This window comes from Notolepis coatsorum (assembly GCF_963971535.1).
Source record: "Notolepis coatsorum genome assembly, chromosome: 12".
Taxonomy (NCBI): domain Eukaryota; kingdom Metazoa; phylum Chordata; class Actinopteri; order Aulopiformes; family Paralepididae; genus Notolepis; species Notolepis coatsorum.
In genome coordinates, this window is record NC_140176.1 from 64,777,696 (window position 1) to 64,803,810 (window position 26,115).

General features: G+C 40.8%; 1 protein-coding gene across 1 annotated transcript in view; it reads left to right on the top strand.

Moving 5' to 3' along the window:
- The window catches only part of mrc1a (mannose receptor, C type 1a), a 50,789-nt gene that overhangs the window by 13,625 nt on the left and 11,049 nt on the right, over window positions 1-26,115 (top strand). The window contains exons 8-23 of the mRNA XM_084325673.1: window positions 1,747-1,904; window positions 3,290-3,406; window positions 3,551-3,666; window positions 4,767-4,915; window positions 8,972-9,165; window positions 15,443-15,558; window positions 15,664-15,739; window positions 16,030-16,174; window positions 16,265-16,303; window positions 17,671-17,834; window positions 20,022-20,086; window positions 22,006-22,106; window positions 22,209-22,348; window positions 23,154-23,259; window positions 24,606-24,778; window positions 25,382-25,487. Of these exons, the coding sequence (XP_084181799.1) occupies window positions 1,747-1,904; window positions 3,290-3,406; window positions 3,551-3,666; window positions 4,767-4,915; window positions 8,972-9,165; window positions 15,443-15,558; window positions 15,664-15,739; window positions 16,030-16,174; window positions 16,265-16,303; window positions 17,671-17,834; window positions 20,022-20,086; window positions 22,006-22,106; window positions 22,209-22,348; window positions 23,154-23,259; window positions 24,606-24,778; window positions 25,382-25,487 (1,965 nt within the window). The remainder of the gene's footprint in view (window positions 1-1,746; window positions 1,905-3,289; window positions 3,407-3,550; window positions 3,667-4,766; window positions 4,916-8,971; window positions 9,166-15,442; window positions 15,559-15,663; window positions 15,740-16,029; window positions 16,175-16,264; window positions 16,304-17,670; window positions 17,835-20,021; window positions 20,087-22,005; window positions 22,107-22,208; window positions 22,349-23,153; window positions 23,260-24,605; window positions 24,779-25,381; window positions 25,488-26,115) is intronic.

The following is a 26,115-nucleotide window of genomic DNA, read 5'->3' on the forward strand; positions in this document are numbered from 1 at the left end:
TTCAAAGCATCCTCACCATAACAGTTTGGTACAGCAGTCTGGACATTCACTCCAAAAACAAACTGCAAAGAATAATCAATAAATCCTCCAAAATAATCCGCACCCCCCTCCCATCACTCAAATCACTCCACCGCCAAAGTACAATAAGAAGAGCACGAAAAATGATCTCTGACCCCACTCACCCAGCACACCTATCTTCCAGCTGCTGCCCTCCGGGAGGCGCTACAGATCCCTGACCACCAAAACATCCCCACATCCTGGGTAGTCATTAAATAATCTAAATCTAAAATCTAAATAGTACATAGTTCAAGTTTCTTTAATAGTTGTCATACAGAAGTACAGAATACTTTTTTACAAAATGCTTCTTACTGTTACGCTCCAGAGACTGTGCAAGACAAGATAAGTATGAAATAAAATAACATAGTATAGCATGTGAATTAGAAGTAAAAAATGAGGTCACAGTGTTCAGTATAGACATATGTACAATGTTCGATGCATAATAGACGTAACTGAGTTACCATATAACAATATACTATGCAGTGTACTAATATACAATACTATATAGTGCAAAGCAGAAATGGGATGAGGTACAATTTAGGTACAATTTACAGTAGGTGTACGAGTTGTAGTGCAAATCCTTTATCAATAAATATAAAGTGTGTTTGTGTGATCTAAAGTGTGGAGAGTGGGTGCTGCAGTGTGTTGTTTGTTTAAGTGAGTGTGTGCGTGTGGGTGTGTGTGCTATGTGCAATTGATGGTTGTTGCATAGTGTTTATTGTTCGTTGAGCAGCCTGATGGCCTGGGGATAGAAGCTTCTTCTGAGTCTTTCTGTGCTCGCCTTAAGACTCCGGTATCGCTTGCCTGACCGCAGCAGTTCAAAGAGGCAGTTGTTTGGGTGGCTGGAGTCCTTGATGATTCTCTTCACCTTCCCCCTGCACCGCTTGTTGTAAATGTTCTGGAGGGTGGGAAGCCCCCCTCCAATTGTGCGTTCGGCTGAACGTGTCACTCTTTGTAGTCTGCTACGGTCTTGTGCAGTGCTATTCCCAAACCAGGAGGTGATGTTGCCAGTCAGGATGCTCTCTATTGTACATGAGTAGAAGTTCCTAAGGATCTTCTGACTGACTTGGAACTTCCTTAGGCGCCTGAGGAAGTAGAGGCGTTGTCGTGCCTTCTTCACAACACTGTCAATGTGTGTGGTCCATGTCAAGTCCTCGGATATGTGGGCTCCGAGGTACTTGAAACTGTTCACTCTCTCAACCGGTGCCCCGTCGATGCTGAGGGGGCTGTAGTCCTTGACCCCCGACCTCCTGAAGTCCACAATCATCTCTTTTGTTTTGCTGACGTTCAGGGAGAGGCAGTTCTCCTGACACCACTGTGACAGATTCTCTAACTCTTCCAGGTAGGCCCTCTCGTCGTTGGCAGAGATCAGGCCCACCACTACTGTGTCATCAGCAAATTTGATGATTGTGTTGTTGTTCCGCTGTGCCACGCAGTCATGTGTGTACAGGGAGTAGAGGAGGGGGCTCAGAACACAGCCCTGGGGGGCCCCTATGTTGAGCGTGATGGATGAGGAGGTGCAGTTGCCTGCTCTTACCACATAAAGAGAAAGTCTGCTGGTAGGTATCATTAAGATAGGATGTGGAATAGCATTCCATCTGTTTCATGTGTAAACCACAAGAACTCAGGAGCCGACAGAGCTATAATAACAAGTGCATCACATCTCTGAATGCGTACATATACCTCTAGTGGCCACAGACGAGCTGTGGATCGGACTGAATGACCAGAGGAACCAGATGCTGTTTGAGTGGACTGACCGCTCCCATGTTACCTTCACCCTGTGGCAGACCGGCGAGCCATCTCACGCCACCAACCTCCAGGAAGACTGTGTCCTCATCAGAGGAAAGGTACCACAGCTCGACAGACACTTCCAGTTACTTGGAAAAGGTCCATCTAGTCTTAACTCGAACCGCTATCAAACGTTCACAAGTGTAGACTAGTAAATGTTTTCTCTATGTCGAAATTTCAATGGTGGAATCTACCCACCTTCTTCTGAAGCAACTGCGGTGAAGAAGACAGTAGATTTCACCGAAACATCAATGTAAAGAAAATCTCACTAGTCTACAGATATTAATGTTTTATAACAAACAGATACTGTACATTAGTGTGATGCTGTCATTAACGCACAATTAAAAAAATCTAAAATAAATAAAGGATAGTACTTCATCTTATGGGACACAAATTAGAGGGTAATTATTAATGTGTAATAAAACAGAAATAACCAATTACCTGGCCATTTCTTGTAAGATCTGGTAATGACAAGTCATTATTTGTAATTACCAATGAATTCTATAATGGTAATGATTTACCCTGTAATTTGTGTACCATAATATGAAGTGCTACCAAAAGGTATATATATAGTCACTATATATGAATTATATGCTGCTAATTATGCATAGTTCTCAGTATCTGTAGACTACTATTCTCAATGTTGGATTATAGATTTATCTGTATAAATCTATAATCCAACATAATAATAATAATAATAATAGATTCAATTTGTACCGCACTTTATATTCGCGAGCATCTCAGAGTGCTACAGGAGATATACTGTAGACAAAAAGTTAAATGAATAAAACAATTAAAATGAATAAAAACAATTAAAATGAATAAAACAACCAATGAAATGGAAGAACATAAAAGTAAAATAAAATAAAATAATAATAAAATGAATAGAAGTAACAAAAAAAAAAAATGTTTTAGGCCCCTTTTAAAAGCCACGACGGATTGTGGTGCTCTCAGGTGGATGGGGAGAGCATTCCATAGTCTGGGTGCGGCAGAGCAGAAGGCTTGATCGCCCATGGTGTGCAGCTTAGTCCTGGGGGCTTTGAGGAGGTAGGCTGTGCCGGAGAGGAGGGAGCGTGAGGAGGACTGGGGGGTGAGGAGTTCCTTGAGATAGGCAGGGGCACCACCGTGTACGCACTGGTGAGTGAGGAGGGAGACCTTGTACTCAATCCTGTGTTCCACGGGGAGCCAGTGAAGGGATCTGAGGGTGGGGGTGATGTGATCATATTTGCGCACCCTCATCAGGATCCTAGCCTTTTCCCACTAATCATACATAATACATCGCTGTGTGATTTTTGGTGTGTTGCTCTATGAGTTATTGTTGTGATTTGCTGTTGGAAACAATTCTCCACACAGATATTTAAAAAGTCCTTATCTTACCTCATGGTATTGCTGAGGTTGGTGTGATGGCTTTGCTAATGGTCTCTTCTCCTTTTTGCCTATTTAGGATGGGAAGTGGGCAGATCACATGTGTGAAAAAGCATATGGATACATATGCAAGAAGAAGGGCTCCACTAGACCAAGTCAGGGTGTCCAAGAGGATGTCAACCCAGGATGCAAACTGGTAAGTGGTATAATCTACAGTGGATACACACCACAACATGTTTACCCATTTAGCATTGAGGTGGGCATAAAAAATGGTTCAGACTATTCAATGACGTTATTATGATAATTTGCTTATTGTTAATTAATTATTAATTATTTCAAGGGCTGGGTTAGGTTTGGTTCATATTGCTACAACATTGGAGCTGAGACGAAAACCTTCGATGGGGCTAAACAGATGTGCCTAGATGCTGGCTCTAACCTGGTGGATGTGGCTGACAGGTACTCCATTGTCTTATTACATTTATGGTCATGGAAATGATGGTACCACACAACATAAATTATCCTGATTATGCACTATTGAAAGATTGCTGATTTTGATATCCCAATGACTTATTTCACCTGAGTCTCAATTATTCCTTATAGCCTTATTCTATTACTGTATAAGGTCTCCATTGATTTCTTGCAATAAAGTCACCCTTGTCATTTTGAATCCACTTGCAAAAACAGGCCAGCAGTAGTACTGTAGGTGCCACATGCAAGTGCCATACACCATTCTGATGGGCTGCTTGGACCACAAGGAATAATAATTATCTTGAGCCCATTTTCATTCAGATATAATTAAGGTGAGAGGTCAAGAGACCTCAATTTAGCTTGAATTTTGTGAAGCATTTACCCACGTTTCTGGAGAGGTAGCATGACATGGCTCAAATATACGGATTCCACAAGATCTCTCATTTCATATGATACCACTACACTGTAAAAACTGAGCGTCCTCTTGTCCCTTTTAAACAATCAGCTAATTTTATTCAACTAAAACTGTGTAAAATGTCATTCGTAAATGGTTCAAATGAATTGAATTCAGCTCAATTCGATTTCAAACAGCACATAGTCTTTTTTATTATGTATAGGTTAATAATAATTATTTAATAAATATTAATTAACCCCAATCCCAGTTTTTACAGTGTACCTTCAGTGAAAGATGTCAAGCTTAAAGGAGCAATAGCTGGCCGTTGATTTTGGGCAGAACGTAGAAATATTTTCAAATCCTCAAATCAAATTCAACAACGCCCTTCCCAATCAGAACGCATCAGGATGCCTCCAAAGCCACGCCTCGCTAGGTAGCTAGCAGGCAGCTATGTGTTAGCAGCAGGCCTTTGTGTATGTGTGCAACTGTTATGATCAAAACAAGCATGGGTGTCACTAGAGGGTTTGATAGACAGCTCACTCGTTCCAATCATTTGACTTGGTTGTGCGCTTGATTGGATGCCGTTGTTTTAGCTCCTGCCCCTTACCGGAACGATGATGTTGCCAAAAAACAGCGGCTGCCTATTGATCCTTGAAGAGGTTAAATGCATGTTTATGTGGTTTGTTTTATACAGATATGAGAATGCCTTCCTGGTCAGTTTGGTGGGTTTGAGGCCAGAGAAATACTTCTGGACAGGCCTCTCCAACATGGCTAGCAGGGACACATTCAGCTGGACCACCAGGAAAGAGGTCATGTTCACTCACTTCAATGTGGGGATGCCAGGTATAGTAGTGGTTTTAAAAAATACATATTCCTGTGACCCAAAACTAATTTGCTAGATTATTGTCTAAGCTAATAGAACTGTAAAAGGCCTATTTAGACTCAAGAGGACTGATACTTTTTAGTTTTTTTTCTACAAGTGTAAATGCCATAAAAATATTTTTAGTAATATAATGGAAAGTTATAGATTATTCAATTGCTTAACTCTTAACAAGCTGGCAGAAAAGTGGCATTTTTTTTTACTTGAACTTGAGGACATATTTTTTTGAAAAGCTTAGTTTTATACTTTATAGTTATAGCACATGCATAAGCTTGGTCTCTATTTAAAGATAACATTCTGAAGTTACTAATGCAAAAAATGTTTAGTGCTAATGAAATAGAGTAATATAGGGCTGAACTTGAGTTGAACTTGAACTTGTGTACTCACAGTTTTCTGTAGTGGTTGCAATATCCCCCCCAAAAAATATATAAATAGGTATAAGCTGGAAAACACAGCGGATCCATAGCCTGACATCTTATGTAGTACAGGTCCAAATTGTATAAAGATCCTTTCAGAAATTTGTCTTCTAGAGAGATCCGGGTAAATCGTGTGCCAAAAAAAAAGCTCTCCGGTATTCCATTTCCTCATCCACGGCCATTTCACCTTTCAACTTTCACCTAGATTCCTTATTCGCACACCCTCACGTCGGGTATCATTGGAGAGCTACACTCATTGGCTACAACCCTGACCAATATTTGTATGGGTTCTGACCAAGTGTCCTAAGCTACTTATCTCTTCCTTCCTATCACAGTATCTACCATAAAATGCACGCTTGCTAGGCATTGTCCTTTACAGAGGCCCTGGCATCACAGGGCCCTGTGGCTGCCCACTCCTCCTAGATAGTTGGGATGAGTTAGGATGCCGAGGACAGAGATATTCTTCTTCTATCTATTACAGTATCTACAAAATTATGATTATTGTAATGTGACATATGCAAGCTGCTTGTCTTCTTGTAAAGTTCCTCATTCGAGATTCTATTTGGCCAAAAGATGTTGCAGATCCTACGTAAGCAGCTATTGTGGAAGACGTCAACCTTTCTCATATCCTGTTTTGTTACTCTCCAGCACTCAGAGCTATATAGCAGGACAGACTTAACATTTCTGTCGTAGAGCCTGTTTGGTTTTAAGGCTATATTGTTTAGACTTCCAGATGTTGCGAAGTTGGCTGAAAGCACCTCTTGCTTTGTTGAGACGCGTCTTGATGTCTTTTTGCGTTCCACTTTCACTGCTTATGAGGCTTCCGAGGTATGTAAAGTCTTCTACACATTCCAACGCCTCTCCATCGATGGTGATTGGAGGTGCTGTTGGGGCATTGATGCACATCACCTGGGTCTTTTTCTGGTTGATGTAGAGACCAGTTCGCTTTGCATAATTGCTTAGCCGGTCAGACTTCTCCTGGAGGTGGCTACGATGACACGATGACCAGATTGTCTGCAAAGTCAAGTTCTTCCATAAAGGAGAACAGGGTCCATTGGATTCCATGGGATGGTCTGATGTAGTTTGGCGCATAACCCAGTCGATGGTAATCAGGAACAGAATAGGGGAGAGGATGCAGCCTTGTCTTACTCCATTTTTCATGATTATGTCTCACGGGTCGAACAAACCTGAACGTTATTAGCATAAAATAGAACATACTTTGTTTCTTTACCTTTCTGTGAACGTCTAGAAAAAAACTGCATTTCAATCTGATGAAAAATGGCAGAGCATTTTTCATTACAAAAAAATAACTGTACTTACAGTAGATTTCATTCACGTCTTTGCTGCCCTGTTATGGGCGCCTGGTGGTACTAAATCCAGATTGAACTCTGCCATTGGAAACAGGAGATTTGGCCCGATCCATATGACCTGGCCATAATAAGGTAATTTATAGGCCTGATATTCTATATTCTATATTCATATTTCAAATAGCATGTGTCCGGATGGCAAAATGTAGTACTGTATCTACAAAAGCTGCTGTAAATCATCTGCCCTTTATTAATTTGCTTAGATTTTGTGTACACTTGATCTCAAGAAGGTCCTGAATGCAGTGGCGGCTGGTGAATTATTCACGGGGGGGGCGGATTTAATTAGTATCCCCCTCTATCTCTCCTTCTCTCTCTTTCTCTCTCTCTCTCTCTCTCACTCACACACAGCGCGACATGGAATCGATTCGTTACACAATCAGACCTAGTAGTATGTGTAGTATATACCAAGAATAACTTCAGTATGAGTACAGGGCTGTACACCCATTTTGCATATTGTTAAACGAGCCAAGGCTAGCTATTAAACTATCGATATGAATCGAAAATGGGGGACCCTGATGTAAACAAGACAAACGTCTTTCTCTGGTCTGCATCCCCTTAACAATTGTATGTATTGAGCCGTACTGTATTGTACCCATTCTGCAATCTGTTAAATAAAGTTTTCATTCATTCATTAATTCAAACATAGACTGGGCGAGATATTGAACAAGCCATAATCCACTTCTTTTAAATCCAAAATAAACTCCACTCTCTCTCTGATCAATCCAATAATGAACACATATGTATATCTTGTCATTTTAAACAAGTTACCATTCATTGTCTGGTTGATTATGATCCACCCACGGTGAAATTAATGAGTTAGTTCAACAACAACACAGCATAGAGAGAGCGAGAGAGAGAGAGAGAGAGAGAGAGAGAGAGAGAGAGCGAGAGAGAGAGAGAGAGAGAGAGAGAGAGAGAGAGAGAGAGAGAGAAAGAGCGAGAGAGAGAGAGAGAGAGAGAGAGAGAGAGAGAGAGAGAGAGAGAGAGAGAGAGAGAGAGAGAGCGCAACTCACTTTGTTTAGTTTAAACGCGGTCCAGGAGGGCTTGATAAAGTGTATACTGTCCAGGCTGTTGATGTACATGTCCACTGTCCCAGACTGTTGATGTATATATCCACTGTCCAGACTGGTGAATTATATGTCCACTGTCCAGACTGCATCCAGCTAGCCATTATAGCGTGTTGTTGTTTGTTGTCGAACCACTGTATAGCCTACCCTTCGAGAAGCTTTGTGGTCCAGACTCCAGGCTTGAACTTTCCATAAAAGTGTCCATATAATTCTATTTAGTTAGATCCAACACTGTCTGAATGTACAGTATCTTGTGATTATTATCAATTTCCGACAACTATTTCCTAGTAGCCCCTCGAATAGCATCTGCAGAGCCAGAGCCCAGAGCCCAGAGCCCAACGTCTGGGGACGCAATGTCACGTGCCACTCTCAGCCAATAGTGACTGCATCGGGCACTCGAGCAAGCGCCCTCTGGTATCGTATTTGACAGCGCTATGTTGTACGTACGTATTTATTTATACGTATTTGCATTTTGCCCTGTGAGTTGCGCAATTACGGCGGAGCAGAAATGAGCGCTCATGAAAACGGAGTGGAGGGGGCTAGGCGCCGGCTCGGCTGGGGGATGAATAGGCTGCTTCCTCCTCATGCAAATAATTCTTTCTTCTTCTTCTTTTAACCAGGGAGGGCGGCGCTCTAGCGCCCACTATCGGCCGGCCGCCACTGCCTGAATGAGCTCAGTGGCAATGTGTCACGTCTGGTCAATGTTAGCATGGTGTTATTCATAATAATAAATAATAATAATTTATATTCTCCTTTGGTTCATTGCAATTTACTCAAGCATAGTAACAGACACAATATTTCTGACACTGGGAATACAATCCCTGAGGTCCATAGGTGTCCCGATACCAGGAACATGCAAATGGACCTTGTAGAAGTGGAGCAAGCTTCCATTTACTTGCGTATCATACTTTAGGCAAATTTTCTGAAAATATGGCTAGGGCTTAAGAGGTTAATATGATGATGAATAGTACAATGATTAATACAGTTGGCAACTGACAGATCATTACCTGTACATGGTCTTCCATTAGGTCTTGAAATAGTGGTTGTCACATATCATAATAATATGCAATATCGTTGTAACTGTGTCGACTCGTCACAGCAATCTTCAAGCATCGTGGCTCACCTGTGCTTTCTGATCTGTGATTCTTTTTTGTCTTTAAAAAAAAAAGCCAGAAAACAAGGTTGTATTGCTATGACAACCGGAATGTTTGCCGGATTATGGGATGTTGTGAGCTGCGACAGCAAGGAGAAGTACATCTGCGAGAAAGTGGCAGAGGGAGTGCAGATGACGACCGTGCCGCCCACCACGCCGCCCCTGAGCTGTCCTTCAGGCTGGTTGAACAGGAGGGACATCTGCTACAAGGTCATCTACTGGAACTCAGCAGTCGTAGTGTTAATAATAATAATAATAATAATAATAATAATAATAATAATAATAATACATCAGATTTATATAGCGCTTTTCCTAATGCTCAAAGACACTTTACAAAACAAACAATACAATACAGTTTTAGTAGAGAACATTTAAGAAGGTGAGAGAGGAAGTCTCTCATGGGTTGAAAGCAAGGGTAAAAAGGTGGGTTTTGAGGGCTTTTTTAAATGATGAGAGGGTGTCTGCATGACGGATGCGTCTATACTTTCCGTAGCCGCATTTCTGCAGGACGCTCTCTGATTGGCCACTGACTGACGCTCTCTGATTTTTCCACTGACCAGTAGCGGCTGGTGCCGCTGGTGCCTTGTGGGTTGCAGTTCACGTTAGGAGGTCGAGTTGAAAATGTAATGCTCTGAGATGCTCTGGAGCAATCTCTCTCTCTGTCTCTCGGATCAATCAAATCAAATAATTAACACATGTATGTTGTCATTTTAAACAACTCACCATTCATTCATTATGCATCAGCAGCAGCTAAATTAATGTTATAGTTCACAACACAGCAGCGCGTTTTGAATCGCTAGCCTATTATCGTCTCAGCAAGCACAGTCAATACTTTTTTCCGTAGCCGCATTTCGCGGAGACAGCTGTGTATAGCGAGAGAGAGAGAGCGAGAGAGAGAGAGAGAGAGAGAGAGAGAGAGACTCACTGTTTAGTTGAAACGTCCAGGGCAGGAGGGCTTGATAAAGTGTATAATCCACTGTTGATGTATTCCAGACCACTGTCCACTGTGTCCAGACTGCATCCGCCATATAGCTTGTTAGCCAAGTGTTAGCTTGTTAGCAGTTAGCACCACACAACACAAGTACATTTCTTTGTCCATTTCCGCGTCGAACAGACTGCAAACCAGGGGCGTTTTTAGGGTTAGAAAACATTGGGGGCTTCAGTTTTTTTTTAAACACAGAAATACGCAATTTTAGAGTAATTAGAGATGAATACTGAAGAACTCGAATCATTAGAGGTTCTCAAAGTGAGGTCCATGTCCATGAGAGGGATCTGGGCAGTTCCCATAGAAAATTCAAAGTTAACAGGACCAAATCATCAGTTTCTTATTTATTTATTTAACCTTTATTTTGCCAGATAAAACATTGATCTGGTCCAAGAGGCCCCAACAGGAGTACAAATATACATATATACACATATATATACATATATATAATATATATACATATACTGTACATACATACACACATATACACCAATAACAAAATAAAAACAGTTAAGAATCATACACATAAGCAAATAAACAAACAAACAAACAAACAAACATTATGCACAGCCTATGTACAAAAGAAATAAACAGTTCATCTCTAGTCTTTACAGTTTTCTTCAATTGCATAAACACTCAAATCAAAAGTATTACACAATTATCAAAACCTTACACTCAAGGAGCAAAACGTAGGCCCAGATTTGCACCCCTATAAGCACAATGTCAGCCTCACACTTTTTGCAAAACAATACACACAGTGATTTGCAAAACACTAAACACACTTCCATTACATTAGACACAGAATGTCAAATTACCACACATATGAGCCAATTGGTTAAACACAGCCATCAGATGCACAAACACACCATTGCTTAATTGTAGATACACCAATCAGGTTTAAGCACTATAAAAATGCAGCAGGTGAGTTCACCTGTCTTCAACCAAAATGGAAAGAGAGTGAAGTACTGTACACAGAGAACGTGAAAATATACAATACATTCACCAAACACTACACAAGACAACCAATGATGCAGACTGATGAAAATATACATTTTCTCCCATTTTCCCAAATCCGTCAACATGTCAACATGGAGAATCACAACAAAAAATGATCTTGCCAGATCCATAGGCAAAGAGATAATGTCTAGTATTTTCTGTACTCTATTTACATTTTTTCAAAATTGTTTTTGTTTTACTGTAATTTTAACCTGTACTGGATACAGTATTTTATGTTTGTCTGATATTTGCTGAGCTTACAGTGTTATGCACATAGTAGCATGAAAACTGGGACATGTTTTGTTGTGATTCTCCATGTTGAAATGTTGACTGATTTGGTTATATGGAGAGAACATTTATATTTTCATCAGTCTGCATCATTGATTTGGGTATATGGAGAGAAAATGTTTTTTTTAGCAGTCTGCATCATTGATTTGGGTATATGTAGATAAATAAATTATATTTTCATCAGTCTACTCTACAGCATTGGTCTTGTGTAGTGTTTGGTGAATTTATTGTATATTTGCACATTCTCTGCATACTTCACTTACAGTACTCTAATCACTGAGAAGTAGAATTGCTAAATGTGTTTTAGGTTAAGCACAGCAGTGTGTGTAACTGGTTCAAACAGAATTGAGTCATATGAAACGTGTGTTTCATATGGTAACAAAATGTAGTTTTTATAAATTAGTGTATGGTTTTGACAAGTGTTTAATTTAGCAAAGGATCTGAGGTGTTCTGATAATTGTGTGTGTGGTTGTGCTAATTGTGTGTTTTGAAACACCGGGCCCTGTTTTCAAAATCATGCTTAAGCAATCGAAAAAAAACTATTGTGTGTTTCATTATAATTATGTTTCAGTCTTCTCATAAAAGAAATATTCGATTTTTGGATCTTTTCCTGCCTTTGGTCCGCTTTGCATTCACATCTCAAATGAACTGTAGCAGGGTTCACTTGCAAGAGTGAATGAGCTTTCACACCACCCCAAACCAACCGGACTATCCGAGGAAATGAACCAGGGTTCGATTAAAGCTTATTATAGTTTATCACAGTATCATGAGCATGTCTTTGTCAGTGGACACTGGACATGGGTATGGATGGCTCCAGGTGCTGCTGTGTTAAAGTGCACATCTTCAAGTCCACAAATCGGTGAATGAAAGAATGATAGGATCAAATGAAAACTACTTACTAAAAATGGATTAAAAGTACTAAAAACCAACAAAAAATACCAAACACTAACAAACATTCAGCACAGACAATGGGGATGCTGACATAAAAAAAGAAAAAGAAAAAAAGTTTTTTTTTAAGGTCCGGGGCTAGGAGAAAAACATCCGGGGCTAAAGCCCCGGAAGCCCAGGGCTAACGACGCCACTGCTGCAAACTACCTGGCGTTCTATCGCCATGCTCTAAGACAAACTCTAACCTTAACCAACTTTGAAAGAGTGCCTAAGCTTAACCGTCTAAAGAACTTGCAGTCACGCTCTAAGACAAACAGCTGCATCTCACAACAACACAACTAGTATCTCTACCACCAACCTAGGAATAAGCTAGAATTGGAACATTAGAAATTGGATTCGGCCAATCAGAGATCGTCTCCGCGAAATTCTGCTACGGAAAAAAATACTGGCGTCGGCCAATCAGAGAGCGTCTCCGCGAAATGCGGCTACAGAAATTCTTGACGCTGCTGCCTAGACCGCTTCAAATCGCGCCCGGATTCCAACATAATAGTCATATTTCAACGCACAACGCGTTACGCACTGATTGGCTGCGACGGATACAGCGATCAAACCATGACGCGCACTCAGAGCGCTATCGCGTCTAGCCCGGGCCGAGAAAAAAAAAAAAAAAGTGAGTCACTTCCTGTTCAAGAAAACGAGTATTTTTTATTTTATATAATAACGTTATATTGTGCATTGGAAACACAAACATACTTAAAATGAGTAAATATTATTAATTTTAAACATGTTTATATTATTTATAGGGCTATAAAACAAAAAACAAAAAAATTATTTTTCTTGTTCTCTCATATAACCAGGGCAGGGCCTGAGGGGGGGGCGGCGCCCGAGCGCCCCTAGTGGCGAGCCGCCACTGCCACTGACATGTTTGCCCAATCGCGTGACGAGCTGTGTCTTTGCCCATTTCCGCGTCGAACAGCCTGCAAACTACCTGGCGTTCTATCGCCATGCTCTAAGACAAACTCTAACCTTAACCAACTTCGAAAGAGTGCCTAAGCCTAACCAGTGTAGAAACTGACGTCGGCCAATCAGAGAGCGTCCTGCAGAAATGCGGCTACGGAAAGTATAGACGCATGACGGATATTGTTGGGAAGGCCTTCCAGAGGGTGGGGGCAGCTGCAGCGAAGGTCCTGTCGCCCCAAATCCAGAGCTTAGTCCTGATGGGTTGGAGGAGGTTAGCATCTACGGACCTGAGGCAGCGGGTAGGCTCTGTTAGCGAGACTCATCCCCTGTACACTGTGAAAGTAGGACTTAGCACAATGCCATATCCTTCACTAATTAATGCCTTGTCTCCATTAGCTATGTTCAGCCTGGCTGGGGCTAGCCATGATCTAGCATGGTATGGTATGGTTGGGTTTGTGTCTCCACTAGCTATGTTCAGCCGGGAGCATGTCTATGTTCCCCGGGTCCTATGTTCCCCGCTTGATTGATTGATTGAAAATTTTAGACCACCAGCCCGGATTCGAAACTCTAACCTTAACCAACTTCGAAAGAGGGCCTAAGCTTAACCAGTTCGAAACAAGGCAGACATTAATAATTAATAAAATAATAAAAATGTATAACATTTTCAATCAATTAATCAATCAAGCGGGGAACATAGGACCCGGGGAACATAGGACCCGGGGAACGATCCCGTTCAGCCTGGCTGGGGATAGCCATGGTCTAGCATGGTATGGTATGGTTGGGTTTGTGTCTCCATTAGCTATGTTCAGCCTGGCTGGGGCTAGCCATGGTCTAGCATGGTATGGTATGGTTTGGTTTGTGTCTCCATTAGCTATGTTCAGGATGGCTGGGGCTAGCCATGGTCTAGCATGGTATGGTTGGGTTTGTGTCTCCACTAGCTATGTCTGCCTGACTGGGGCTGGCCTTGGTCTAGCATGGTATGGTATGGTTGGGTTTGTGTCTCCATTAGCTATGTTTAGCCTGGCTGGGGCTAGCCATGGTCTAGCATGGTATGGTATGATATTGATAGTTGAGTTTGCGTCTCCATTGCATTTCTAGTAAACTCTCCGGTTACTAGGCAACCTTTCAAAATTCACACCAGCAAATGTGGTACACAAGCTAAAACAGTCTCAGCCAGGCCTGGCCAGGTTGTGAAAGGTCTCAGCCAGGGTCTAATGGCAACAGAGACATGTGGCACTGTGTGCCAGACAGGCCACAGCACGGATAAATCCTGGATAGTGGATACAAGGCATACGTTTCAGCTTCAGTGTGTCATGGGAATAATTGAATAACTATCAATATCAGTTGAGGACAGTTTGATTGATTGATTGATTGAAAACTTTATTAACAGATTGCAGAATGGGTACAGTACAGTACAGCTCAATACATACAATTGTTAAGGGGATGAAGACCAGAGAAAGACTTTCGTCTTGTTTACATCAGGGTCCCCCATTTTCAATTCATCGTAACATATATGACATACATGACATACAGATAGACAGTACTGCTACATCTATACATTTATGACATACCAGATTTGCAATTACAGTACTGTTTGTGATACAAAAGAGTCCAGAAAAAAGAGTATATACATTTGACGTAGAAACTGTACATTGGATTGGGTAGGTGGGGGTGGGGGGGGACTGTACATTGGAGGTGGTTGGGTGGGTGGGGGGGGGGGGTTGGGTAGGAGTGGGGGGAGGTTGGGTAGGAGGGGTGGGTGGGGGACACTGTATAACTGTACAAACAAAACTGTACATTGGATTATTGACAAGACCATACTTGGTCATTTACTGTACATTGGAGGGGGTTGTGTTCGGACATTTACAGGGGCCAGTTTCGAGTTGCAGTCTCCCTTAGGTGTTTTTTGAGAGTGTTTTTGAAAGTGGGTAGTGATTCACATTCCTTTACAGCTTTGGGTAGCGCGTTCCACATTGATGTGGCATAATTGCGAAACGTGTTTAGTCCCTTGTTTGAGCCGAATCTGGGTTTAACATGATTTGTGGAGCTCCCTCTGGTGTTGTGATCGTGGTATTCACTGACCTTTGGGAAGTATTTTGACATGTACATTGCACAGACATTTGGGAGTGTGTCAGTTCTGCACCTGAAATTACCACATTAATTTGTGTTGGGTACAGATATGCTGTTTTTTGTGAAGTAGATGGTCTTGAATGCATAAATGGACAAATTACAAGAGGGCACTTGTGTATTACAAGTGGCGGAGTTAAATCGGCAGAGGTTCAAGCCCCCTTTGGACCCTATCTTAGTACAGGCCTGTGCTAACGTGTGATTTGATGAAATCTCTTCTCTTTTAAATCTCTTTTCTAAAAGCTTTATAAAAAGCCAGCAGGTGACAAGAAGACTTGGGCTGAGGCACGGGATTTCTGCAAGGCCATTGGTGGAGACCTTGCGAGCGTGCGAAGTGCGCAGGACCTGAGCACCGTTCCGTACGTTAGCCTGATAGTGAACATGTGTCAGGACTTCTATTGCTCTTTGTCAAGCACTCAAGAGCTCAATAACCTACTGCTGTTTGCCAATGTCTGTCTCCATAGGTTGTATGAGCCAGCTTGGTTAGGCCTCAGCTCCCTGGATAGCAATGCAGGTTTCCAGTGGGTGGACGGGTCTCCTGTAAGTCATTCACTACAGCATCTATGTTCAATTAAGTTCATTTTGCTCTCTGTTCAGCAATGGTGTTGATATTATTCCTAGTGGTGGTAGTAGTAGTAGTAGTAGTAGTAGTAGTAGTAGTAGTAGTAGTAGTAGTAGTAGTAGTAGTAGTAGTAGTAGTAGTAGTAGTAGTAGTAGTAGTAGTAGTAGTAGTAGTAGTAGTAGTGGTGGTGGTGGTGGTGGTGGTGGTGGTGGTGGTGGTGGTGGTGGTGGTGGTGGTGGGTTATAACTATCATAATTTTGTGCTTCAGATGAATTATGAAAATTGGGGCTTTGGAGAACCAAACAACTACAACGACAATGAGCACTGTGCAGAGGTCACGTTCTACTATGGACAGCATTGGAACGACCGCCACTGTGAAGCTTACAATAACTGGATCTGCCAGATAAGGAAAGGTAACAGCACCAAGGAGTTGCAGCATGGAGTTCACTTTCACATTGCAGTATCTGAGACAGAGTTCTGACACAAATCTCTTTATTTTCCAGGTGTGACACCGAAAGCTGAACCCACCGTGGTTCCAAAAGGTAATAGTTGACCCGCACGGACCCCCATTTGATAAGATTTTGTCCCAGGGACCCCCACCTCAGAAGATATTTGTTGTTGGGTGTGATTCAGTCCAAAATTCCTAAAACTGTCTTGTACTGTTGATCCAATCCAATCCACTTTATTTATAAAGCACATTTAAAAACAACAAAGTTGACCAAAGTGCTGTACAAGTCCACAACATAAGATAAAACATAAGAACATCAAATTTGAATAAAAGCACACAATAAAAACAAGTACAATATGTCACATAAAAAGGCAGGTCTCTCAAAAAACACCGAAAGCCAGAGCAAATAGATGTGTCTTGAGGCATGATTTGAACACCTGCAGAGTGGGGGCCTGCCTAACATGCAGTGGCAGCTCATTCCAGAGCGTTGGGGCTGCCACAGCGAAAGCACGGTCCCCCCTAAGCTTCAGCCTGGACTTTGGAACAGCCAAGAGGAGCTGGTCAGAGGACCTGAGGGACCTTGGGGTAACATAAGGTTCCAGCAGGTCTGAGAGGTAACCCGGTGCCAAGCCGTTCAAACATTTAAAAGCAAACAGTAAAACCTTAAAATCAATTCTAAAACACACAGGAAGCCAGTGGAGGGCAGCCAGCACAGGGGAAATGTGCTCCCGCTTTCGTGTTCCCGTTAGCAGACGGGCAGCGGCGTTCTGAACTAGCTGCAAACGAGAGAGGGAGGCCTGACTGATTCCAACGTATAGCTATCAGAGGCAGGGCAGGACCTAGCACATTAGGTGCCCTAGGCAAGCTTCACCCCTGGCGCACCCCCCCCCCCCCCCCCCCAAAATAAATGTTATGTTAGATACTTTTTTTAAATGTCAAAACATTGGTTGCAGATATAGAAGCGGGTGCAACAATGTCTGCCCAGCAACGAAAAAATATATATATATATGTATATAATTTATTTTTTAGCTGGGTGCAGTTTTTGGCACCCCCCTCTGGGTGGCGCTCACTAGGCAACAGCATATGTCGCCTATAGGAAGCTCCGCCCCTGATCAGAGGAGAGGGAAACCTATGATTGGACACAGCATTCTTATGCATAACTTCTAGTAGATAAAATATTAGTGAAATTAAACTACTCACCACTTTTCTGGGGACTCCCTGGAACTGCCTCAAGGTCAACTAACACCTCTTCCAGAGTTTTAGTTAGGCAACCACTACGCATCAACTTCCATTAATTGTGCCAAGCTAGGCTATAGCATGAAGAATATCCTTCTACTGAACGTATAGAGAGGAAATCTGTATCTATCGTCTTTCCCAAAATGTTGGCATGTTCCTTCAAAGATCACCTTTTCACAGGCATTGTATCAGTTGAATTTGAAAGGTGATTTCTTCCATTGCCAGTGTACAACGTCACTAAAGATGGCTGGATCATATATAATGACACGCATTATTACATCAACACCGACAATCTCGCCATGGACGACGCCAGAGCCTACTGCCGAAAGAACCATGGTGACCTGGTGGTCATCACAGGAGAGAGTGAGAGGAAGTTCCTATGGATGCAGGTATGGATTCTTTACGTATACCTAAAACATCCAAGACTCGATCACGTACAGTTCCGTGGAATAAGCACGTTATTTAGTGGTTGAGTGCAAGCCAAAATTAGAGCGGGGGATATTCAATAAAAAAAGAAAACGACACAATTTGACATATATATTCTTATTATACTTGTTCATTTTAAAGCTTCACTAAATCAGTTTTTGGAGCTCAGTAATCTCCCACTTTATATTAGTAAATACTATATATATATATATATATATATATATATATATATTTTTTTTTTTTAGATCTATGACATAACTAGAAGAATACATACTCATAATAATATACAATTATTATAAGAAATGATAGTAATAAAATAAAAATGTGAAAAATCTCCAATCTGGTGGGGCACGTGCTGTGCCATGAAGCCACTGGTTGAGTGTAGAAGGTCCTCATTGGCAGACCGCTGGTGAGGACGGTGTTGACGCATCTGCAAAATTACAGTGTACGTGATTCTTCCATGTAATCGTACAGGGGTTGAGACTACATGGTCCTCAATTCAAATGATCAAAACTCTTAAACTCTTAAACTCTTATTTATGCACATGTATTGGGACTGCCCACCAGTTAAGGCATTCTGGAAAGATGTGACCCATCAATTATCAAAACTCGTATCTTGGAATATACCAGTACACCCCTCTGTATTGCTTTTGAATGATGTTTTTGAGTTTGCAGTAAATCCACAGCTAAAGAGATTGGTCTTATCGGGTATCACAGTAGCTAAAAAACTGATCGCATCACGCTGGTTTCAACCGGAAAAAATGTGCCGTAAAGTTTGGTCTCTTACATATCTCGATGTGATATATCAAGAAATATCTACAGCAAGAATTCTGGGTCTCAACGAATCCAAAATGTCAATGTGGTTAGAAGTGGTGGAGAGAATAAAAGCTAGCTTATAATGGTAGTGTCTGGTTAGGAGTGAGGGATAATGGAGGTACTATCCAAGGAGGGGTCCGGGAGGGGGGGGTTCGAGCTGGAGCATATGTGTGTAGGGTTTTAGAAAATAGGTATTAGGGGTATGTCCTATATAAGCATTTGTATAATTGTTAATTTCGCTGGATATACACTGTATACGGTTAAAATATTATTATAGACTTTTTTTTTTGTCTTGTTTCTGTACTTGCATGTAATTTTAACCACCTTGACTGTTAGTTGCATTATGCATTATGTGTTGAGTACTGACTTTTAATAATTTCTGTTTTGCAATAAAAAAAATAAAAATAAAAAATAAAAACTCTTAAACTCTTAAAACACCAATTTAAGAATTCCTACACGTTATTCCATTGTATATTACTATTGGACTTTACTGTTACATTTGCACTCTGGTTGGATGCCAAACTTGTTTTCGTTGTACTGTACTTGTGCTGTATAATGATGACAATACAGTTTAGTCTAATCTAATAAAATCTTCTGTTCCTGTACTATGGAATGACACTTAAATGATATGACAGTTCCACACTTTAGTTAAGTTAAGTCTTCTATTTTCTGGCTTTGGGAGAGAGAGTAGCTCATGTTCACAACATGTATTAAACTGTCCTAGAACAGGGAAATAACATATTGGAATTCTTAATTTGATGTTCCCCTTTAATTCATTAGTGCTCATTTAATCCTCAAATGTTAAGCCCCAGCTATTTATTTTTCGACCAGCAATTTCTATGTACCTGTGTTTTATGCTCTTGAATATTTGACTGAAGAAATATGCTTTTTGGAATGTTCTTAACCCACCTTACTCATGGTAATTCAGTGGTGGGTGGCGCTTGTTTATTATTTGGCTATGGATTGGGCCTTGTTTGTTGTGAAACACCAGTCTTCTTGGACGCTCTGTGGAAGAGCTTGTTACAAACAAAATCACCTGACACGTTGTTTACAAACCTATCCCTTACCTCAACCCTGATCTTAACCTCAGTGGTGACCTCACATCCTGCTGTAACCTAAAATAGAGATCACTTGAAATACAGTGAGCATTATGCTGGTTGATATACTGATCTGTTGCAATTATTCATCAAAAACAAAATGCACACACACCATGCCATGGACACACGTGTGGGATGTTCCTTGCGTGGCTGTGGTGTGTTTTCCTCTCACATTTACCAACCTGTGAGAGGGAAATCAGTTTTTCCACATTTACCTTATCAATTAATGTTTTCACAGATATCAAGAAGCTCAGACAATCAGTACTATATTGGCATGACAGTCAATTTGGACAAGTCATTTAGGTAAATACAACTATCTATCTATCTCTATCTACAGTATATCTATGTCTCTATCTATATATCTATCTATTTCATTTTATTTCATTTGTATTTGTTCCTATCTATCTATCTATCTATCTATCTATCTATCTATCTATCTATCTATCTATCTATCTATCTATCTATCTATCTATCTATCTATCTATCTATCTATCTATCTATCTATCTATCTATCTATCTATCTATCTATCTATCTATCTATCTATCTATCTATCTATCTATCTATCTATCTATCTATCTATCTATCTATCTATCTATCTATCTATCTATCTATCTGTCTGTCTGTCTGTCTGTCTGTCTGTCTGTCTGTCTGTCTGTCTGTCTGTCTGTCTGTCTGTCTGTCTGTCTGTCTGTCTGTCTGTCTGTCTGTCTGTCTGTCTGTCTGTCTGTCTGTCTGTCTGTCTGTCTGTCTGTCTGTCTGTCTGTCTGTCTGTCTGTCTGTCTGTCTGTCTGTCTGTCTGTCTGTCTGTCTGTCTGTCTGTCTGTCTGTCTGTCTGTCTGTCTGTCTGTCTGTCTGTCTGTCTGTCTGTCTGTCTGTCTGTCTGTCTGTCTGTCTGTCTGTCTGTCTGTCTGTCTGTCTGTCTGTCTGTCTATCTATCTATCTATCTATCTATCTATCTATCTATCTATCTATCTATCTATCTATCTATCTATCTATCTATCTATCTATCTATCTATCTATCTATCTATCTATCTATCTATCTATCTATCTATCTATCTATCTATCTATCTATCTATCTATCTATCTATCTATCTGCCTTAATGTTATATTATTACCCTCCAGTGGTAATCTATCATGACCATCCTGAGTTATGTACATACAGTAACCACAATTTGGGTTTGGGCTCTGTGAGGTAGTAGCACATTGGAGTAATACTAAGGATAAGGATCATACAAAAAAATGCTTATTGTCAACATGCGGCCTACGAAAAGACAAACACCTACAATGCATTTCTTCTACTTACAAGTATGGTCCGTCCAGCCAACATCAGAGTGTAGCTCATATCCAGAAGTCACAGGACTTCATTATTGTCCAAATACCGTTTTCAAGTACTGTACTTAAGTATCATTTTGAGGTATTTGTACTTTACGTGAGTATTTTCACTTTAGGGGACTTTGTACTTTTACTCCATTATTACATTTATCTGAACCCATCAGTTACTAGTTACTTTGAAGACAAATATTTTGTATGGAAAACATGGCAAGAATGAATGAAGATTCTATACTTTCACATTTGAAGCCTCTCAACTTCAAGAGGATGTAATCAGAGCAGCATAACTGGACCACACACCACTTTAACGATAACCTTTAATCAGAGCAGCATAACTGGACCACACACCACTTTAACATAACCTTTAGAGGTCAATGGATCAAGGTTTGAACACTCTCAAGCACTGGAATACACAAACATCATGTGTTTGCATACTTTTACTTTTGATACTTAAGTACATGCAATATCAAATACTTCTCTACTTTTACTTAAGTAGGATTTTGAACTTTTACTTTGACCAGAGTACTCATTTATCTGGGTATTTCTACTTTTACTTAAGTAAAGGAACTGTGCACTTCTTCCACCACTGTGCTTTGGTCAGTATAATTCATCATTGTGATGAACACAGGCATTGTAATTTTTCCTGGAACTACTTCATGTTTGTTTTGCTCTGAGACTGCCTTAATCGGAAACTTCCAAAGTGATCGCTATCACTTCATGAAGTAGTTCCTGGGAAAAAGTACAATGCCTGTATTCATGGCAATGATGAATTATACTGACCAAAGCAAACAGTACGGCTATGTGACTTGTGTTACACTTGTTTTAACAGTTTTTGGACAACAATGGAGTTCTATGACTATCCAGATCACCAATGCCTCTTTTGTATTCTTAGCTGGATGGACGATACCCCTGTTACCTACACTGCATGGGACGCAAATGAACCCAACTTCGCTAACAACGATGAGAACTGTGTGTCTATATACAAGAGCATGGGTGAGTGGTATGCAACAAAGGCACTCCATACTTTGTAGGGTTTGTAAATATGATTATCTTAATCATTGGCTATAATTTCTTCTATACTTTCTGCACCTTAAGGATACTGGAATGACATTAATTGTGGCTTGGAACTCCCCTCCATTTGCAAGAGAAGCGATACTTTCGTCAACACAACAATGGTTCCCACTACTGTTCCTAGAGGAGGCTGTGCCCCAGAATGGATACGTTTCCAAGGAAAGGTACGTGCCAAGCGACCGACGTATACCTCAGCATAGAGCACACCACACTAATTGACCTATCTCAAGTCCCGCCCTCTTTTCTTACAATTACATTTAGTCATTTAACTGACGCTTTTATCCTAAGCAACTTAAATTGTGAACAACAAGTCAGCAGGAGGGGTACAACTCTGGCAGCTAAGGGTCAGTGGTATTGTTTGTCAAATAGTGTCAAACTTGAGTGTTACACTCTGAGTGCATATTAGTACAGACATATTAGCATGATAGTAGTAGTATAAGTATAGTAGCATAGTAGTAAGTAGTAAATAGTAAAAAAAAAAAAAAAAAAAAAAAAAAAAAAAAGACAATAAGAAGGTTCAGTGTTTCTTTTTTTTATAAATGTTTTTGTAATTTCAGATATTGGGAAGTTCATTCCACCATTCTTGATTCTCCAATCACACCTATATTGTAAAGGATTATCGAATGCTTGGTTTCAAGTGGTTTATGAACATTTGACGTTTTCATGAAATACGCAGACTAGATCAAAACAACTTTACCTATGGCCGCCTCAGACCCACTCCTATCCAAGCTCTGGGGGGTGTCATCAAAGAGAAGCCGGCTATTCTCGGTTTTTGCTCCACAATGGTGGAAGGAACGATAAATACTAGGAATATATTCCTAATGTTTTGTGCACGTGAACTCAAGAAGGGACATATATTGAGTCATACCAAGCTAATGTATAACCCGGACATGATTTTTTAACATTTGGCTACTGAGCTGTTGCGTGTGTCACTTCAACACACAGAGCTAACGCGTCGTGTTCACACAGTGCTACAAGTTTGTGGGGAGCGACAAGAAGGAGTGGCAGGAGGCCAGGACCCACTGCATCAACCAGGGAGGAAACTTGGTGTCCATCCTGACAGAGAGAGAGCAAGGTGTGTGGCAACAGTAATAATAATAATAATAATAATAATAATAATAATAATAATAATAATAATAATAATAATAATAATAATAATAATAATAATAATAATAATACATTTTATTTATAGTGCTTTTCAAGAACCCAAAGACACTTCGTAGTAGTGATTCTGCACTAGGCTGCTATAGGGAGCGTGCCCTTCCAATGTACAGTTTCTACGTCAAATGTATATACTCTCTTTTTCTGGACTCTTTTTTTTTTTATCCACTTTTTCTCCCATTTTTCCATATTTTCTCCCATCCCAATTTCGTATCATCCAATTCAACCCTCCCCTGTCACGAACGCTGTTTCTTGCCTCCCACAAGCCGGCTGCAATGTGGACTAAGTCATACATAGCACAAGTCCCCTCCGGTACTTGAGGTAACAGCAGTCGCATCTTTTCACCTGCGCAGCTCGATCTCTCAGTGTCGAGGAGTAACGCGTGGGAGGCTCACGCTGCCCCCGACACTTCCTGATTCTACTGCGCAGGCGCACCAACCGACTTGTAGGAGTCGCTTGTTCACAACGTTCGATCCCCACCCTTCAGTTTTCCCTCCCCGTAATACGGCCAATGTGTATTACTGCGGACGACCAGCCAAACTGAAAAACAATGTGGAGAGCTGGATTCGAACATGCGAATCCTAGCGTCTCCACACTGGTGGCGAGTGCCTTGCCCACTACACCACCTAGCCGCCCTTCTTTTTCTGGACTCTTTTTGTATCACAAACAGTACTGTATTTGCAAATCTGGTATGTCATAAATGTATAGATGTAGTCATGTAGCAGTACTGTCTATCTGTATGTCGTGTATGTCATATATGTTATGATGAATTGAAAATGGGGGACCCTGATGTAAACAAGACAAAGGTCTTTCTCTGGTCTGTATCCCCTTAACAATTGTATGTATTGAGCTGTACTGTACTGTACCCATTCTGCAATCTGTTAATAAAGTTTTCAATCAATCAATCAATCAATCAAAGCCTATGTACCCACAGCATAATATGCTGTGGGAACATAGGCTTTGATTGATTGATTGATTGATTGAAAACTTTATTAACAGATTGCAGAATGGGTACAGTACAGTACAGCTCAAAATTATGTTCTCCCAGCCCTACTGTATGTTCCCCCAGCCCTATGTTCCCCCAGCCCTATGTTCCCTGAGCCCTACTATATGTTCCCCCAGCCCTATGTTCCCACAGCCCTATGTTCCCCGAGCCCTACTGTACATTGATATCAGTACAGGAGCATTTTGTTACTTGACAACGCATTTTCAAATAAAAATATCAGGTATTTACAGAATGATCTGTCCTTCCTTTGTTAGCATTCCTAACAACGCAAATGCTGAAGTATCCTGAAGATTTGTGGATCGGCATGAATGACGTCAACTGGGAGATGCGATTCGTGTGGACAGAAGGCAAAAGGGTTGCCTACACCAACTGGGCAAAAGGGCACCCGACGTCAGTGCCAGATGGACGCTATTCTTTCATGGATGAGGTAGGAATCAAAAGAAAGTATTTCGATTCATGGGCAGGTAAATGGTAGGTAAGTGAGCAGGTAACAAATAGTGCTTATCCTCAAATAATGTTCTTTATTACGGGGCACTTCACCAATAAAACAATGCTGATTTATTTTGCACATAATGTTACACACATCCAAAAACTCTAAACAGTTTAGCATACATTCATTAGTTTGACAGTTATAGAGAGCAAAGTTTGAATATGTATAGCGTCCTGCTCTCCCAGCGTCTGTCATTCTGTGTAGATCGTTGACAAGGTCACAGAGCAGAGCTGTAGCAACTTCACATCTGCTCAAAAAACACGTTGGGAAATAATTTGTGAGGTGCTTCTGCACTTTGTGTGACAATCAACAACATAATTTATTTTAATATTGAGGCCCTGTGGCACTTTAATTGATACACCTCAATTAAACGATTGTAATAATAACCACTAGTACTGCATGTTGACTCATTGCTACTGACATTACAACTGCAGTTGGTCTTCCTAAGTGGTTAAGATGGGTCAAATGCAGGGAATAATTTCAGGGGAATTAATAAAGTCTAATTTAACTTAACAAACCTCTCGTTCTCTCTCCTGATAGGTGTTTGACTGTGTAATCATTGTGGGCACCTCACCTAAACAGACAGGCTTCTGGAAGGTGGAGGACTGTGGTGCAAAACGTAGCTTCATCTGTAAAAGGAATATTGGTGAGAAACGTCTGCTTCACTCAAGTGTGTTTTCATGCCTTTTTATTCAATTGTTTCTATTATTTTTACTTCTCCACTGTACTATAATTATGTGACCTGTATGTCTTCTACTACGTGTACCCCCCCTCCCCCATGCTGCTATGATACCTGAATTTCACCAAGTGGATCAATAAAGGAATATCTTATCTTATCTTATAGATTTTTCACAAGGTAATGGGAAAATAATCTTTATGGTACTTACGGCCATCAGGGATGTCATCGAGGACATCCTTGTGTTGTGTTAATAACAGCTCAATGAAACGATACAGTAGCTAGTCCCCCATAAGACAAGTTATGGCTATTTTTCCCATCTACATTATTTCATGGAGCTGTAATTAACACAAAATGATTCAATGTAAAAAAAAACATTGAGTCTGTGTGGGAGATTATGTGCAAAATAAATTAGCATTGTGCCCCTTTAACCCTTTCACTACCACATGTAGTGTGGTAGTGAAAGGGTTAACCTTCTGTAGTGTGGTTGTGAAAGGGTTAACCCTTTGTCATGTGGCAGTGAAAGGGTTAACCTTCTGTATTGTCACAGTGAAAGGGTTAACCCGTTGGTAGTGTGGTAGTGAAAGGGTGTATGTAT